Source organism: Aedes albopictus, chromosome 1 (genome assembly GCF_035046485.1).
Source record: "Aedes albopictus strain Foshan chromosome 1, AalbF5, whole genome shotgun sequence".
Taxonomy (NCBI): Eukaryota; Metazoa; Arthropoda; class Insecta; order Diptera; family Culicidae; genus Aedes; species Aedes albopictus.
Window position 1 is genome coordinate 33,249,978 of NC_085136.1, and position 19,315 is coordinate 33,269,292.

The 19,315-nt window shown below is 47.2% G+C and overlaps 1 protein-coding gene across 1 annotated transcript; it reads left to right on the forward strand.

Annotated features, from left to right (window-relative positions):
* Nucleotides 1-17,363: 17,363 nt before the first annotated feature.
* On the forward strand, nucleotides 17,364-18,945 carry LOC115254731 (uncharacterized). Its single transcript, XM_062852429.1, has 3 exons — nucleotides 17,364-17,604; nucleotides 17,913-18,098; nucleotides 18,170-18,945. The coding sequence occupies exons 1-3, from the start codon at nucleotides 17,364-17,366 to the stop codon at nucleotides 18,856-18,858; spliced, it is 1,116 nt and encodes a 371-aa protein (XP_062708413.1). The 3' UTR covers nucleotides 18,859-18,945.
* Nucleotides 18,946-19,315: the final 370 nt, after the last annotated feature.

The window sequence follows — 19,315 nt, forward strand, 5'->3', positions numbered from 1 at the left end:
CTCATCGTAATCGATGAGATCCTGGTAGGTGCCATTGACCGTGAACCAAATCGTGGATTGCTGTGGCAGCCCATTACCATGGAGCACCTAAATGACTTTGAATTGGCTGATGAGGTTGCTCTCCTAGCTTAACGGCGCTCTGATATTCAGGGCAAGTTCAATGATCTTGCCAATCGCTCCTCAGCGGCAGGTCTTACTATCAACGTCAACAAGAACAATTGGTTGGATGTAAACACGGTCAACCCATCCAGCTTTTCGGTAGCTGGGCAATCAATGGAGAATGTTTAAAGCTTCCAATATCTTGGTAGCCAAATGGCGGCCGAAGGAGGCACAAACATCGACATAAGTGCACGGATCAAGAAGGCGAGGCCTGCTTTTGCGAGTTTAAGGGATGTATGGAAAAACAACCAGATCAGTCGACGCACCAAAATCCGAATTTTCAATTCGAACGTGAAATCTGTGCTGCTATACGCCAGTGAAACCTGGTGTGTATCAGTGAAGAACACGCAACGACTGCGGTATATAATTCGTGCATGGTGGCCACACAATTGGATCTCCAACGTGGAGCTCCATCGTCGATGTCATCAAAAGCCGATAGCGACAGAAATTCGGGAGCGAAAGTGGAGGTGGGTTGGCCACACTCTCCGCAGGGGCGGAACGAAAACTGCAAGCAAGCGTTGGGCTGGAACCCAGCAGCACATCGCAGCAGAAGCAGACCCGGAGGTTCATGGCGGTGCAGCCTCAACAACAACCGGAAAGAAGGTCATCGTTTGTCGCTTCTGCAAATAGCCTGGTCACAAGCAGAGGGGGTGCCGGAAGCAAGCCAGTGATCAAGAATTTGACACCAAGAGAGACTAGAGAAACCGGAAGAATCCATTCAAAGTGAAAGCAACGATACTATTTAGGAGTTTTTCAAGAAGAAGCTGGCAACCGGCGTGTTACTCAAGGACTGACTGCGGTAATCAATGCGTAATGGAAATGAAATCGACGACCGCTGAAGATCATTCACTCCGAAAACGGTGGTGGTAAGTCCAAGAACAGGACCCTGGAAAAGTTCATCAAGCAAGAAGGTATCAGGTGGGAAGAAAAGCCTGGCCTGAGCCACGTGTAGTCATATGGAGCTGACGCGTTTGTGTGGATTCCGAAGCAGAACCGAATGCATCCAGCTTCATTCGAACCAAGAGCAGCAGAAAAGATAATTTTCGTTGGATATTCGCCTCAACAGGGGATGATACACAAATTATGTCACACAAAAATCGTCATTTTTTATCCCCCCCTCCCCCCTATGTCACACTTTTTGTATGAGACCTTACCAATTTTTGTATGGGTCGTCACGTTTTGCAAGACCCCCCCCTCCCCCCTAAAAGCGTGACGTAATTTGTGTACGGCCCCCAGAAGGCATACCGAACCCTGGATAGGGGTACCGGGTGCGTCATCAGTAGCCGTGGTGCTCGGTTCATGCTAACCCATGAAGAATAAGAAAACAAAAGGAATGCCATGGAAGTATCATCGAGTACTATTTCCCTTCGACAGACAATGTAAAAGCTAAGTTCATTTCCTATCGTTGCAGGGGACGTTTTCGGTGAGTCAGCGGACGATGAAGGAGAATTTGCGTCGGGTCGGTCAGATCCGGATGAGGAGGAAGCTGAGAACGATACGAGATGGCCATCGTCAACGAGCACGCCGATGCGTGTGTCAAGCCGACCGAACAAGCAGGGCCACCATTTCGATTTCGTGAAACCAGCAGTCTGGACAGTCAGCAAACGTGGGAATCACAATCGCTAGCAGAAGCGCTGGCGAGCCCAGAGCGGGACCATTGGAAGGCCGCGATGGAGGAAGAGTATGCATGAAAGAGCTGGGGTACCGAAGACGACAGCTGCCTTTTCGTGGAGGCTGACAGGTCGTCGATCATCTTACTGTACGTAGGTGACATGTTGATCGTCACCGAAGACAACACAGACTACCAGTGAGTACGGAAGCAACAGGAAAGAAAATTCAAGGTTACTTGTCTGGGTTAGTCTAGGATGGTTATGTGAGGTAGTACGTCGGCATCCATGTCAAGTAATGACGGAGGATTCCAGCTTAGTCAAGAAAGCTACATACATAACGAAGGTTAGGGTTAAAATCGAGAAAGGAGCAAGCCTAACCGTCACAGATTCTGATGGATCCTGGCTACGTCACGCAGAGCAAATGGAGGAGAAGGTTATGGCACAGACAAACAGACGTAACATCTTGAACGATTTTCTTGCTAATCCATCGCCCAGTTCACACTACCATCACCTGGTGGAAAAGTTGCACGAATCACTGTGTTGTGCAATATCGTCAACAGAAGGCGCTAGTGTGAAACGTCAAACGCATAGAAAAAACGATGAGCGCGCCGCTGGTTGTGAAAGCCACAACTAGGAAAATTTAAAATGATCGTTAAAAGCGTGGTCGACGGAAATCTCGCAAGTGTTACGTCTGTTCTTCTGTGGTTATGGCCACCACCGGGAAAAACCAGAGTCCAGTGGGTGCTTAACCTTGGTGCTTTACTCTACGTCTCCGTACGCAAGCGGTCGGATCTGGCTATCACAGCGTCCATCCACGGGATCACAGCGTCTAGCGGAGGATGTCGCACTCGCTGAAGCAAGGCGACGATATCCGGTACCCAGTGACAATCCAGGTGGACACCCAGAGTTGAATCTGTATGCTGAACGCCGAAGGAGGAACCAGACGAACAAAGCATAGCGACATCAGATACAATTCCTTATTACACTAACGAACCTAACCTCAAAATGACTGACAACTGTCAGGTCATTTTGACAGATAAACATGAGCATGAAAAGAACGGCAACAAGATCGATAAAGTAGAATGTATGATCCGTATTTTTCGTGCATGTGTGTGATCTGTCAAAATGACCTGTCAAACTCTAGCGAACTTCGGTAAAAGTTGCTACCTTTACCGATTTTTTCCTGTAAAACAAACTTAACGGTTGAGATTTCGGTTAACATTACCGAAGTCGGTGATTTTTTCTAACTGTGTATGTTCTCTGCGTTAATACTGACCACACGCTTACTCATCGCTTTGACACAAGCACAAATAGTCGACAACAATGACACAATGACACAAATAGTCGAAAAGCTAGCGAAAACGCTTCAATGCGTTGAAACTGTTTGCAAAAATGACACAGAAATTGTGCAAACCTAAAGTTACACATTTTTGTGTGAGCTATTTTGTCGAGAGCGAGCATGCTAACGCTTCGAATCGCTTCGTTATTCGCCTCTGTTTACAAACAATCGCGCGGTTAGGAGAAGTTCAGTAGTTTTTGTAAGTTTTGTAGTTCTGGATGCGTGATTTGTTTAACCAAAATGTGAAAAGGTTGAACTCGGAGTCAGGCTCTCAAGCTTCCAAAATATATACCTGGCAAACAGAGTGCTATATCAATTTCAACTTTCAGCTTTGTACTGCATTAAATTGGTTATATATACAGTAGACTCTCTACATCTAGATAGTGAAGGGACCATCGAGATAGGGAGAGATCGAACTCAAGAACAAATTTGTAATGCACACTAGATTGAAAAATCGTCCGTAACTAGGAAAAACCGTCAACAAACAGGTGTCACTTCACCTTCACATAATGTTTTGCACCTAAGAAACTAGATCTAGCAACCTGTAAAAACGGGCATATCGACATATGAAGAGAAAATCTCGAACAAAAACGAACGAGATCGCATCGAGATAGAGAGATATCGAGATAAGGAGATATCGACATGTAGAAAGGTAAAATGTATGCAGATTGAAGGGACCGATCAAACCATCGAGATAGGGAGAGATATCGAGATGTAGAACATCGACATGTGGAGCGTTGACTGTATCGATCAACGATCAAAAACGATCAAATCTGACTATACATGTCAATGGTTGCTACTCCGTGGTTGATCTGAGCTGGTACCAATTGCACTGAGATCCAAATGAATAAGGGCTGCGACACTCCACTTATTCTCAAAGTGCGATTCTAGCAGCTCATACATTTTGGATCAATAACGGCGCTGGCCACGTCCTTATAGTCAGTTGGGAAGGGAACGGAATGTTAGAGTGTGCTGGTTGTTGCTACTAAAGACCGAGATCACCTCTGCATCCCCACAACCAGCACGGACTGGGGTATTTGTTAGACGGAAAGAATGGGAGATCTGGGAGTCACCGTTGGGTCGGTGATGCGATCCATGGATAGGGGGTTATTTAAAGTGTTCGTAAGGTGATAGATTGTGTGGTGAATGAGGTGAATAAGGTCGAGCGGCACAGCACGCTTTGGTTGCATAACTTGTAGGCGTTATATACACTGTGCTGTGAGTGGAAATTGGAAGGGAGGGAAACGACTTTTTTTCCAATTCGTTTCTGGTTCTAGCGATGGCTATGAACATATGAATATACATGAGTTTTATATGTAGAGACGAGAGAGAGAGTGAGGAAGTGGATAGAAAGATACCAAGTAGGATGAAAAGGGATTGAACCCATGACATTCTGCATACGAATCAGAAGCGGTAGCCTTGGTGGTCTAGTGGCTACCGCTTCTGATTCGCCCGTCATGAAGAGTTGACTGTATATTTGAAAAGTTTCAGATTCCGACTCCGAATAAGCACTGCTGTGAATAGATGCGGATTTTTCCAGTTAACAAGAGTTTTGAAAATGAATGAATATTACAAACATTTCGATTTCCGTAACCGAATCGTTCGTTTGCAAGCGTTCGTTCCATGCGATTTTCATTTAGCGTGACGTACTTGATGGATGCTCCCCTAACTATATGAAAGCCATTCCGAAATAGTCATTGACGAATGAGTGGAGTTAGACGGTATTTCTAGCTTGACAGTACAAACAACGCAATCAAAATGTCAAGATAGAGGAAAACTTCTATTCGGAATCGCCCATCTTTAGCGCTATGCGAAAGCAAACACGACGACGACAAAGTGCTGAAAAGATTGTTCAGATTCCAATTAAATGCGTACTTCCTCCCTCCAGGCATTCAACACCCTCCGTTTCCCCGCTTCAACAACAACTGGTCTAATTTAGCACCCGAGTCAGAAATACACACACATAAATCTGGTCAGCCCCGAAGGCATCCCATAAGCAGCTGGGAATGTTTTCGTCTGTCTCCCCGTCCACCTCGCACCTCCCACAAACGTCACGCCGTCACGTATGTCACACTTTGTTTCCTTCAACTCCTTCCATCGCATCGCATATCGCCGTTCGCTCCTTCTTCTCCTTCTGCGCTTGGTTGCACGCGAAGCGTGCCCACATACACACACACACCCACACAACCAACCAACGGGAAAGTAGGCGTTGAGAAAACTCAAGGCCTACTTGGGTGGGTGCCGTTCGCGTCCCCCGAAGTCCACCTCCCAAGCTTTGGAGCTATGTGTGGACGAGTACCGAGCTAGGCCTTTCACACGCTTTGCGCTCGATTCCGTTCGTTCTCTAAAATGTTGCTTTCCGGTGTTGAAGCTTTTTGCTTTTGTGAAAGCGCGCGCTCTCACATTGCTGTTCCGCGCGACGACGACGGCTTTCACACTTCCGGCAACACACAGTTGTTGTTGTTGTTGTTGTTGAGGATGGTGGTGGAGGGTGAGGTCAGTCGATGTGGAGGAGAAGGAAAAACGTGTGCAGTCAGCCCGAGTCCGATTGTGATTTGCGCTGCTTCAGAAGCAGAGGCTTCTGTGATGATGTGAGATTCTTCGTCGTTGTCGTCTTCACGCTTCTTCCCCACTCTGGTTTCCGAACGGAATGTTGCCTCCTTTCTGCTTCAAGGCGAACTTCAGTGTTTTTCTTCACTGCTTCTGGGGCTTGGTTTAGTGTCTGTGCAGTGAATGGTTATGCTTCTGAGGTATGATAGCAATAGGACTAGCGGAACGACGAAAGGATTTTTCTCAGCTAATTACCTCTTGGGCTAGGATGATAACGACGTTGAACGGCCGTGACATTTTACGATTGTAGAATTCGTTACATAAGATAGGGAGATCGTTCCTACTGTTCATCAGGATTTTATGACAGTAAAAATAAATGCTAGCTTAGTTATTGCGCTACTCGCACAGTAGCATAATAACTGGCGTTATCGACGCGAGTCGAACAGCACCAGAGTTACGCTCTCGAATCTCCAGCGCAGCAGGCTTTGCTAACGGCCGCTGGAAGCCTCTCTTCTTTGTTTTCTCCAGCGCTCGACGGATTCTGCCATCAGCTTCGGGGTACACTACGCTCACCTCGCCACGCATGTAACTCATTCTCTCCCTTTCGTCCACTTCGTGCTACCTGATACGTTGGTTGAACGCCGGCACGTACTCCGCTATCCACCGCTTCCACAGATGATCTGACAGTGCCTGTGAACGCTTGTACAGGTCCCGGAGCGCTTGGCCTTCATTCGTCGTCGAAATATGCTCTACCGCCACCAACTCTGGACCTTTCATGAAGTGATTCAGCGTCAATTTTACAGGAGCCTCCGCTTCTGCCAACGCAGTCAGCTGCACCTCATCCGCTGACCTTCTTCCGTCTTGTAGCATCGCCCGGACTGCTTTTACGGACCGGACTTTTAGCCCACCCCAGTGAAGCTGAATAGCCGTTAGCCAGGATTGATAGGCGCCAATAGAAGCGGAGCCATCGTCAAAATCTTCGGTACACACTTCTTTCTGCATTCGGAAGTGTTGTTGATCTCGGTTTCTGCAATTTCCGTGAGTTGTTTGCTTATGGTAGTAATAGGGTGTCGCTTCGGTAGAATAACAGGGAGCCAGAGTTTGAAAGGGTGTAAAGAACCCTGGGCCACTCTGCCTTCTGTGCGCTTTAGATTTATTGCTTGCAAGCGGGAGCTATCAGAATGCAATCTGACTTCACACCGTGACGTTACTGATGGACGAGTGACGACGAAGCGGGTTGCTGGGATTCACCATGCCTGCTAGGATCACTTGATGTGCCGTGCGTCGTTGTCTACTGGTCAATATGTCGACATGAATCTACTGTCACACACCTTCCATCCGAAGTATACCTTCCTCGTCCAAAAATGGGCTGCCACTTGTAACCCGGTGGCTCAGAGATTGTGGAACAAGATCGTTTATCATGACTTGGCTCTCGCATCTCTCAAGAAGCCCGAACAGAACAGCAGGGCCGGTACAATTGACTACACTTACTCACTTGTAACTTACGGCGGTAGTCATAGAACGTGGCCCTACCCAGCGACTAACGTGACTCTGTATTTGACCTCATCTCTAGGGTCGACACGCTTATCCTTTCTATTTCGCGGATTGAGGAAAACACTTGAGTTGCCTATTTTACACTCCTGTTTATTTCTCTAACTACAGTGCACTTCCTCTCTATCTGTCCCTTGTTATCTACCTTCTTCTCTCTATTTCACCCACTTTCTTAGGGTTAATCTGATCTTCTTACTTCGGGGTCCCTTTTGCAGAGCAGCGCGGAAACCCAGGCAAGCGACAAGCGGAAAATCGAATACAAGACTATCGCGCAAGTTTCGGACGGAATATAAAAACACGTCGTTGTTCAAGAAGCACGTTTTACAAAGTAATTTTATTCATTGTTTCGTTTGACAGTTTTATGTTTTTTTCGATTAGGTAATGGTTCATCCATGGTAGGCCAAGTAGGCCCGACCGAGGGATGACGGTTGAGTACACTCTTAATATTCTCAATTTAGTTGAAAATCGGAGTTTTCTACCAGCGAAGTTGGATTTTTCTTCAAATCCATGCGTCGGACCTAACTTCGGAAGTAGTGCGCTGTATAGTATGTAAACCTTGTTCACTATACAGCGCACCACTTCCGTAGTTAGGTCCGACGCACGAATTTGGAGAAAAAATTAACTTCGCTAGTCGAAAATTCTGGATTTCAACTGCGCGGATAATACCCCCCGTCAAGCCGACAGCCCGAGCTTATCCCGAAGGTTCGCAAACTGAGGTCCTGGTAGGGCCTTAGTCATGATGTCAGCAACTTGTAGATTGATTGGAACGTAGGATAACTTGATAACGCCTCTCTGGATCTCGGTCCTGACGAAATGCCAACGTACATCCGCATGTTTCAGCCGTTTCGTAGGCTTCTCCTCCTCAGCTACTCGGATGCAAGCTTGATTGTCCTCAAAAATGTCCATTGCTTCATTCAAAGTCCTGTGTAGATCTTGCAGCACCATTCTCAACCAAATCGCATGGGTTGCTCCTACGCTAAGCGCTACGTATTCGGCCTCTGCCGAAGAAAGCGCTACCAATTGTAGGAATTCTTCTCGTCTAATCAACATAAACGCACTTTTTTAAATTCTCATTATTTTTTTTTATTTCGCATACCAGCGGAGCTTCGCAACAACTGTTCAACACAACATCTCACACAAAACTGACTCATTCAACGTCTTGTTCATTCTCGCTCCCTTGTTGTCGTCATCGTCGTTCTTCTCGTCATTCAAGCACCCGGATGCCACACACACCAGCGCACCAAACCGAAGCATGTTCCCGTTATCGAATTCGTTCACAGCATGCTTGCGCGGCTTGATTCCGCTCTCCCGTTGTTTGCCGTAAATGTAAACACTGATGCAAATCCTGTAGCTTTTTCTACTTGAATTGTTATTGAAGTATTTCAAACAAATTAATTTATAAAGCATCTAATCTTGTACCAAATAATTCAATTTATCTATCTATCTTCCTACACCAATGTCTGTTTGCGTGACGCCCAGGATACCAGGCATCCGTATACGAAGAACAGGAAACCTGATGTGGATCTACGGTCACTTACATCCCCGGCCCAATCCGCATCGACATATCCGTGGAGCAGCTTACGATCACCGCTTCGTCGAAACACCAGCTTCGCACTCAGTGTGCCTCGGATATAGCGCGCACTACCTTTGTCGGAATACTTCAGCGTCAAAAGTTGCTTCTGAATTATTAGCTGTCCCGCTACTCCACGACGACGCTCGAACACAGTCTTCAGCGTCGTCCAAATCGCCTTCGGCGTCGCACAGTCGCTCGAGCTGATTATCCGCGACCGCTTGCACTATCAGCGATTTGCACTTTGTGTCCAACGCTCTTATTTCCTGCACAGTCTTTTGCTTCTCCACACGCACAGCCGCGGTGTCGTCCTGCAACTCATGCAACTCCTCGAGATCTTCCACCTCCCGCTGGAGGCAATCCAAAATGTCGGATGTATCGAGTATGCACTCCACTCGGAATTTCCAATTATGGAAACCGGTGCCCTCGAACGCAACGGTTCTTGCCTTTTCTTCCATATCCGGGCCAATAACCTGCAGAGCAGCGCGGTAACCCAGGCAAGCGACTACCGTCTACCCTCGTTGGTTTGACCGCATGTAATCTGAACACTTTTTAGTTTGACCCCCTCTAATCTGCACATCGTTCAAACTAGAAATGGTTCAAACGTCATTCTGCTAGTGGAACGGTGTGAAACGGAACGCAGAACCAAAACAAAACACCAAATCAGGTTCCCAGTTGTGTGTTTTTCGATGCTAACAGAGTTGCTAGACGTTCAAATTAAAAATGAACCCCGTTGGTTTGCATGAGGTGTCGTTCAAACCAACGGGGGTAGACGGTAGCGGAAAAACGAACAAAAGACTACCGCGAAAGTTCCGGACGAAATATAAAAACACGTCGTTATTTAAGAAGCACGTTTTACTCTGTTTTACTAAGGGTCTGTGTCAATTGGCGAATTAAAATTAATTTTCACTTAAACTTGACAGTTCGATAATTATTTCCTCAGAAGAACTGTCAAGTTTAAGTATTGAACTGTCAAATTTAAATAAAAATTAATTTTAATTCGCCAATTGACACAGACCCTAAGTAATTTTATTCATTGGTTCGTTTGACAGTTTTATGTTTTCCTCGATTAGGTAATGGTTCATCCATGGTAGGTCAGGTAGGCCCGACCGAGGAGTGACGGCTGAGTACACTCTTAATACCTTTCTCCTGTTTTCAGCTCTGTTGTTCCCCACGCTCCAACTCCTTTTCGGTCCACGCTCAAAATGCGGGAGTTACTCGGCTTCCGGAGAATGAGCCTCTTTTAGGTCTTGGACCGAGTGTAGCGGATGGCCGGAACATCACCTGCTCAAGTCTACATCGGATGTCTCTACGGTGGAGGGTGACCCTTTTTAAGGTTATGGTTCACCTCTTCAGTTGTGGTAAAACCACGATAAAACTTCGGGGTGCTGTGAGGAGGGCGGGAGGGTGGATTCCATGTATTATATAATTCATGGAATCATCTAGATTCAGATTTACCTGTGTCCTTTTTATCAATCACACACCTGATCTACAGATCTATGACACTTCTTAAAGGTTCTATTGTGAACTTCCCTTCTACGGATTACTTGAGCAAATGGCCATTTCTACCTCTTCGGTCAATAGGGGAACTACCAGATCCTAATGGCCTCTTTCCGTTACCACTATCTTCTACCATTAAAGACAGGGCCATCTAGTGAGGAATTTAGCAGGGTGTTGGTACAGTAGACGTTCGGTAAGTGCAACATGTTTACGTTTCAGTTACCGAATGAAATTCGCTAACTGCAACGACTGACAGCCGTCAAACAGTTGTCAATTACTGTTGGACGCAGCCAGAATACACTCAAAAACATCGCAATGCACCTGTAGTGCATCTGAAAAACATCGCAACTCTGTTGACGTTTTGTTTTTGACAGATAGCGGTGCGATAACTGCAAAATTGGTGCACTTAGTGGACTTGCAGTTAAAAAGCATTGCAGTTAAAGCGTTTGCACCGAGCGAACGTCTACTGTAGTTGCTTATTTTGGCTGCGTCCTTTGTCGGGTGACCAGCAAACACAAATAATGAAAACACACAACACAAACACTTTTCTGAAGTATAATTAAACAAACTGACGAATACTTCTCTAGACCGCGACAAACTCTCACAAACCTGCTGAGGAGGTTCTACGAACCGTTACACACTAGTGTTTCACAAATAGGCGCAATACATTCAGGAAATGGAGACGATACGAGCAAGCGGAGTAGCACAGCAGGATCAGCAAAGCAGCAGTTCAGATTTACATGGAAAATAAAACAAGCGAGCTAACTATATAACGCTATAATACGTTCCTCAACATTCCTCAGCGATGAGCAGCCTCTGCGATCTCCGGTGCAGTTCGGAACTACGATACACCAAACCCAAAATATCACGGGAGCGGTCGTACTTCAGCGGTCCGAGTGGCTTGGTCTAGTAAGTATATCGACTGCCTATCGATGCGTTGGGCAGTATTCGGCAGCTCCTAAACAAGCTTCTGCCTTGTGTCTGTGCTTAGACCTTCTGGTGACACGCTCCGTCTTTACGAACGCAATGCAACCTTGATTGTCTTCACGAATCGTCGTAGCACGGTGCTATCGTTCGCTGATATTCGTCAATAGTTGCCTCAGCCAGATCGCTTCCTGGTAGGCCTCGCTTAGGGCAAAATATTCCGCCTCCATAGACGAAAGAGTTCCGCTGGCTTGCCCTCGACTTGTCCACGAAGTCGTTCCGCCGCAGAACATGAACGCAAATCCGTAGGTTGACATGCGACTGGTCACGTCGCCGGCGCTGTCGGTGTCCGAACAACCTTTTAACTTCGGATTTTCTTCGCCGCCTAAACGTAGAATGTAGTCGATTGTACCCTCAAGACTCTATTCGTCACTACTCCATCTCGCTCCATGGATGCCGCGAATTTTGACACTAGAACGGCCGCGCTTTTGGTTATGTCCGGGCCTTGGTCCGGGCCAGCCACTACATCGAGGTAGAGAAGACTTTCGACAACACTCCTGTATTAGGTGACATCCTGCAGCAACTCGCTACTCAGTGCTTTCTGCAGCCGAATTGTGTGCGGTTCTTCTTCACGGCGGGCTTCATGCCGAGGAAATGGCGGGCATCCCCCAGGTAGGTCACTTCAAAAACCTTCTTTAGTCCAGCCGTAACCGCATCCAGTTCTTTGAAGCTTGCCAACGTCAGAAACGTGCCATCAACGAACAGCACCGCGCGGACTGGCGTAATCTGTAGACGCTCATCTTGAGTTTGCAGACGTAGTCTTCTTTACCGGGAACAGCACACCCAGGCGACTAGCGCATGCACAACTCTGCCTCCTAGATGCCGTCTTATTGTCCAGGTGTCTTATCGCCATCTTCCGCTTGGATGCAACGGACAGCATTGTACGGAACGTTGCATGTCGTGTGACTTCTGGGAGAATCCTTGGGTCACGATTCTAGCCTCATGCTTCGTAATGTTTAGCTTTAGCTTGTACAGCCACCGCGATCCAACGATCTTCCGCCCTTTCAGCGGTGGGACGAGTTCCTATCTCTGGTTCCGCTTTTGAGACTCAAGCTCATCATCCATCGCATCCCGCCATTCCTTGATCTGCAGTGCTGCACGTTGATGGGTTCCTCTGACGCACAGGCCACGTTACCAACGGCGTACTTGAGAACGTACTCATCAAGCTTCCGTGGTGTCCTACCACGTGCCTGAGCAGGCTCCCCATCGTCATCCTCGGGCTCTGCGTCCGCAATAAGCTTCTGTTCTTCTTCAAGTGGATCAATCTCCTCCTCAACAGATATTCTCCGCTGTCCGCTGGCTTCAACCTTCAACGGGATGTCGACCGACGAAGTACCGTTCGCCAACTCTACGAAGTCACGGTTGTTGATTATATAGGCACTAGCCCCACGGTCAATGACCCACGCCGAGGACCGAACACTTTCAGAATCGGTGAACGCAACACTTTACCATCGCTCTTTTATACGGTGAATACCCCAATTACGTTAAGTATCATCTTCTGGTGCGCTATCACGGATCAGATGACACGCGCGTACTTCTTCTGGTGTGTTCGATTCTTCCGCTTCCTGCTTTGTCCATTGCTCTTCCGACTGGTGGAGAAATTCCAGACCTCGAAACCACGATCCGTTTAACTCCAAACTGCTTCCGCTCTTCAACTTCGTCAAATCGTCGGCGATGTAGAGAATCCGGAACGCCACGAACTGTTTCTACCTCCGCTGCTCCGAGTGTACCCACGAAATGACAGTTCTGGAATCCGATCAGAGCAATCGCTGTTTGACCTCGTGCGAATGTACTTCGACGACCGTTTGCAGCAACCTTGCTCAGACCACCGTCGCCTGTATCTCTAGCCTGATCGGAATTTACAGCATCTTCAACGGAGCAACCTTAGATTTCCGGGAGTCGAGCAATGCAACGATCGCACTTCTCGTAGCTCTCGTTGTTAACAGGTAGCGGAGCAGACTCATGACTTTACTCATCACTATCCTTCTGGTTGGTCGCCGATCGCCGGAAAAATACTGCGCCAGATCATCTCGACTTGACCAGGAAAGTGAACTCATCGCCGGGTGGACTCTACACTATTCTCAAGGCTAGATTCTTTGTTCTGCAGAACCTGTACACTCTGGCAGGCAACGCGCTCACCGATACCTTCCAGAGATCCGCCCGAATTGTACACCTAGTTTCGGATCTGAAAACATCATCTCGACGACCGCTTGCAGCAACCTTACTCAGACCACCGTCGCCTGTATCTCTAGTCTGATCGGAATTGACATCATCTTCAACGGAGCAACCTTCCGGGAGCCGAGCAATGGAACGATCGCACTTCTCGCAGCTTTCGTCAGGTAGCGGAGCAGACTTATGAGTCTGCTCATCATTATCCTTCTGGTTGATCGCCTATCGCCGGAAAAATACGTGCCAGATCATCTCGACTTAGCCAGGAAAGTGATCCGCCCGAATTGTACACCCAGTTTCGGATCTGAAAACACCCTTTTTTGGAATGAACGAACTTCACTTCCGGGTTCCGTTTTACCGCTCCATCGACCTTATCCGTACTATCGAAGTAGTCGTCAACGAAATGGTTCACCTCTACTGGCCTTTGCTGTACTGCTTTGCGTTATTGCGAATCTTTTCTGAAATCCGCATACTGGCCAACAACTTGTGCGCCGACAGCCCATGCGCCGGGTTGTGCGCCATACAAAATGTAAATAAACAAGTGTCAAAACGGTTCGCGCCAAGAGCTCTATCTCTCTTAGGGTTCGGATCCATTTTTTGTCTAAAACATTGAACTTCCTTATGTCTGGAAATAATGTACAACATAGATATTATTGACGGTAACAACGCTTTTACTTCATTAAACCACTAATTAACAGTGATTTGGCTAGTGAAAAACTTGGCGCATAGGCAATCAGCGCGCAAATTGTGCGCTAGTGTGTGGATTTGAGTTAATCGTCGCAAAGTGCCCAACACACATTATACCCTGGCGCGCAACCTAGAGGTCGAAGACAAACTTGTCGAAATGCTAAAAATTCTCGAGAAGCTCAATACGTATCTTAACAGATTGTGCACGGTGTCAAAATTTCGATTATTATCGAACTTCCATGTACCTCGGATCTTTCTTCACAGAAAGTCAGCATTTTGGCTATACTTTATAATTGGAAAGTTTAAAAATATTCCATCGGGGAAATTTTGTTTTATCTAAGTTTTTGGCTATTTTCCACACTAAAATTAATTAAATACTGATTTTAACCAAAAAAAAATCCGAGGTACATGAAAGTTCGATAATAATCGAGATTTTGACACCGTGCTGTGTGCCGTGCAAGGAGAACCCGTTGCGCAGAACATCGTTACGTCGATGATGTAATCTACATCATTCGTCTGCTACGATGCATTTCTACACGGAGAAAACAAAGTACCCAAATATGAGTTTATTTCACCCAACTTCGGGGTTGCGTGCGGGAACCCATATTTGAGTTCGAGGAAGCGATGTTGAAGTGGGTTTTTTACATTTGATCCCGTGCGGCAAAGTACCTACCGGCTAAGTTTTTTTCACCCAACTGCTAGTTCAAAATACTCAAATTTGAGTTCAATGCGGTTTACTCAATTTTGGCTTCCCGCACCCAACTGTCAAAGTTGGGTTGGTTTGCTCTTCGCTCTCTGACAACAACAAAGAGAGTGGATGAGAGAGGAGACAAAAAAGAACTCAAAAGTGAGTTTAAAAAAACTCAAATTTAGGTACTTGAGTTTCTCCGTGTACGGCAGACAAATCGTGCCCTCTCGTCCTTTTGTTGCATTCGGACTTGGAGACATATCCGCTTGATGTAGAGTTATGCAATTGAATGGGAAGCGGATATTAGATTCAGTGTAGCAGGGCCGCTGACAACGACGTAAGGAATAACAAACAGGAAGAACGTAAACAAAGACGGGGAATCAGGAGGCGGTGCGAATTGACGAATTGAGAGATTTGACGTGTGCGAACAGGAAAACCGGACCGAACCGAAGCTTCCAAGGGACAACTCTACAATTTGGCGCAGCCGCCAGCCGGTATGTATTTTCGGTGGTCTGGGGTTTTTTCCCGAGCAGGAGGAATAATACAAAGGGAAGATTGCTCGTGACCTGGTGAGAAAATTCGGAGATGTGAGTGCTTCCGCCGGGAAGGAGGGTGAGATTATTCACCGGATCTACAGACTTCCTAGCATACGAAACTAATTCGAAAGTGCGAGGACTTCCCCCGGATGGAAGAGAGAATGCCCGTGCTTCAGATCACAGTGGGGAATAATATGCTTCGTACGCTGTTTGATACCGGTAGTGCATACAAGCGAATCAAGCCGTCGTTTACAAACACCCCGATGATGTTCAGTGGTTTAGGCGCCATGTAAATGAGAGCTCAAGGCAAAATCGATGTGGCTTAATCAACAAGATACGGAGATCAACAAAGAGGGAGTGAAAATAAAGAAGATGAAAAACGACTTGAATTAAGACGAAGAAATGAAATGCTGTTAGTTCTGGAGGGGGAAAATGCGGAAATGGCAAATGCCGTTTTGCTGCGATATGCAGACAGAATCAGAGGAACGATCGAGAATGATGTGCCGAAAGAGATCCTGGAAAAACGGTTGACGACTGGCTTGAGGCTGGTGTAATAAAGGAAAGTGTCAGTGATTACTAAAGCCCTGTGACGCTTGCACCTAAGAAGAACAGATCGATGAGAGTGTGTGTCGGTCGACTACCGACAGCTGGACCAAAAGGTGGTTAAAGACAGCTTTCCGAAGAGAAATATCGAAGATCAAGTAGACAATCTCAAAAGATTGCAGAGATGTTTACCACACTCGGTTTGAACTCATTTTGAACTCGTTTTTTCATGTGCTAGTGGAACAATCGAGTCAAAATAACGCTAGTTTCGTGACACACGTGGGACAGTACGCATTCCTGAAGACGCCCTTCGGATTTTGCAACAGTTCGGCTAGTTTCAGACGTTTTGTGATTGACGTTTTCCGTGATCTGATCCGTAGTCAGGTCAGAGACCGAGGAAGTAAACTGTGAGGTGTTGAAAGAAGTATCAAGAGTGGATTCTGAGAATGGAATTCAGTTCAATTGGGAAAAATCTCAATTTCTGAAGAATGAATCGGACTATCTACTAAAGCAAATGAGTCACAACGGTCCCGTTTAAAATCGTAACGGATTGATTGGCGTTTAAACATACAATGAAAGCTTGGGATACCGAGTGGCAAGGTGAGCCCTGGTGTTGGAAGAGTTCATCTATACTGTTGAACATCGAGCGGTAACGAGGATGAAACATGTTAACGGGTTGATCTCAAGGTTTATCCAAGCACCAGAAAAGCTGGTCCAAAGTAATCCTAATAGTGCTAACGAAGCTCAGGATGAATGACAAGACGAAGTGGTACAAACACGTTGCAAACATGGAGTGGTGGTTAAACGCAAGCGTTCATTAAAGCACAACTGTGTATCCGTTTGAAACCATGTTTGGGGTACAGATTCGCCACGCTCATGATGTACGTTTGTTTGAATTGCTAGAGGAGATTTGCGTTGCGCAGTTCGATGACCAACGGAGCGACGCCAGACTGCCAGAGCGGAGGCTAGAGTAGCGATTATGAAGACACAGCTGGATCAGCAACGATCTTACAATCTACTAGCACGGCAGGCACCCATTTACGAAACTAGGGATGTCGTAGAAGCGGTTGTGTTACACCCTTGGTTACGCCTTGATTTTCCAACGCTATCGCTAGCAACTTCCCTAGTAGCGTGAATGACGACCACTTATCCAGAAAAGTAATAGTGTCCACGCTGTGTTCCCGTTGTACAAAGTGATCAGTATCATCCGGAATCCATAACCGGTATCATCCGTGGCGCAACCTAGTTGTCGATGCTGGTTGATGCGTATGGGGCGTACAGGCGTATTACCCGTCAAGACTTGTTCTGTCTCGTACAGTTCCACCCATCAGCATTTACATCTTTGTTGAGACCTCACCACCAATCCGATGGTTGTTGCTTCACATTCCAGGCGGGTGCACAGTTCATGTCTGCCCAAGGTTCTGCCACTGTTCACACATTGCACACTTCTGCCATTTGGGCTCACATCATAAAGCAGATGCGCTTCTTCTACTGTAATGCGGAACTTCTGTTCCTGCTTACGTTTGTATTGTTCTACGTTCTGCCGGGTTCGATGATGCAGTATAACTCCAAAATCGCTCTGCACTTCTCATCAAATCATTCGTTCCGCTTCTTCCGTTCAAACTTTCCGCGGGGCCCTCGGCTTCGTCGTCGGCTGCGTTTACTGTACTACATGGATCTCGACCGGCCACACTGCCTGGAGATTCTGCGTGTATGCTGTACGTGTAATGTAGGTGATAGACCCGATAGTCCAACTACCAGAGGAGAAACAAAAGGGCTTGAAAGGGTCCTTCAGAGAAAATTAGAACGTTCCATCCAAGTAATCGCCTAGTGGTTAAGGCTAGGCTGGATCGCCAATCCGGAGACGGCGGGTTCGATTCCCGTTCCGGTCGGGAAAATTTTCTCGACTCGCTGGGCATAGAATATCATTGTGCTTGACTCACAATATACGAATTCTTGCAATGGCAGGCAAAGAAAGCCCTTCAATTAATAACTGTGGAAATGCTCAAAGAACACTAAGTTAAAGCGAGGCAGGCCAAGTCCCAGAGCGGGCGTAGACCCGTAAAGAAGAAGATCCAAGTAATCGATGATTTTAACATTTTTTCTGTGTCAAAGAAGAACTTCATTCCATTGACAACTACCATAACGGAAGCAGAGCACTGCAAGATGCTACCTCAGATCCTGAAGGCCATTCGGGAATCCAACCAAGAAGGTACGTACTGCCGTATTGCTCAACCCCCAGTAACCCCCATAATGCAAATAATCTCATTCCCCAAACTCCAGCGATCACCACCGAGACTCTTCTAGGCCAACTGCGCCAAGGGTTATGCAAGCCGGAACCCCAGCTACAGTCCCAGTTTAACCTGGCGTTGGCTGAAGGCCAACGCACCGGGCTGGTGTCGGTGCAAAGTGGCCACGTCAAACCACTGATCCAGCTGGACCAATTTCAGGAGCCCCGAAGCTTCTCCTGCCAACTGCTGTTGGTGGGAGGCGATCTGCAACCCACGGCCGGAAGTAGCCGAGTTGTGCCGACTGATGACGCCGACGCGGAAGTTGACGATGACGACACCAGAGTGGAGGACTGTGATTGCGATTGCCATGATCGTGCAGCAACATCGCGTCCAGCGCAACGATCGTCGTCATCATCGGGTGGTTCACGGCGCTGGCTGCGGCCAAGAAACACCAAAATCACCTACGACGAGCTGAAGCTAATCAGGCAGGTTTTCAGCCGTTCGGAACTGGGTCCGGAATGGAACGAGTCACGGAGGCGGGTGAGCCTGCCGCCGGGGGCTACTAGTCAGGTGGCAAGCGGGACGCGAGGAAGAACGCGCCGCCGATCGACGGCCGAGGTGGATGGAAATCGGACCAGATCCGGCAGCCGTCGAAGGCGCCCATCCACGGCTAGAGTGCAGACGAGGTCTCGATCCAGGCGTGGGCAAGACAGTCGGTCGCGGTCCCGGACGCGAGTTTAGAGATTTCTTACTGTGTTAACTGTTCGGGATGACCATAAATCGAAATTATTAATCGTGCATTAGGATCATTAGGAATTAAAACCAAATTTTGAGCATCAATGTTATTCTTTTGTTAAAAGGTACAGCATTTGAAATAAATGATGTCTGCCTGTCTGTCTGTTCTGGCCGTTCTGTCCGTTTTGTCTGTTCTGTCCTGTCTGTTCTGTCTGCTCTGTCTGTTCTGTCTGTTCTGTCTGTTCTGTCTGTTCTGTCTGTTCTGTCTGTTCTGTCTGTTCTGTCTGTACTGTCTGTTCTGTCTGCTCTGTCTGTTCTGTCTGTTCTGTCTGTTCTGTCTGTTCTGTCTGTTCTGTCTGTTCTGTCTGTTCTGTCTGTTCTGTCTGCTCTGTCTGTTCTGTCTGTTCTGTCTGTTCTGTCTGTTCTGTCTGGTCTGTCTGTCTGTCTGTCTGTCTGTCTGTTT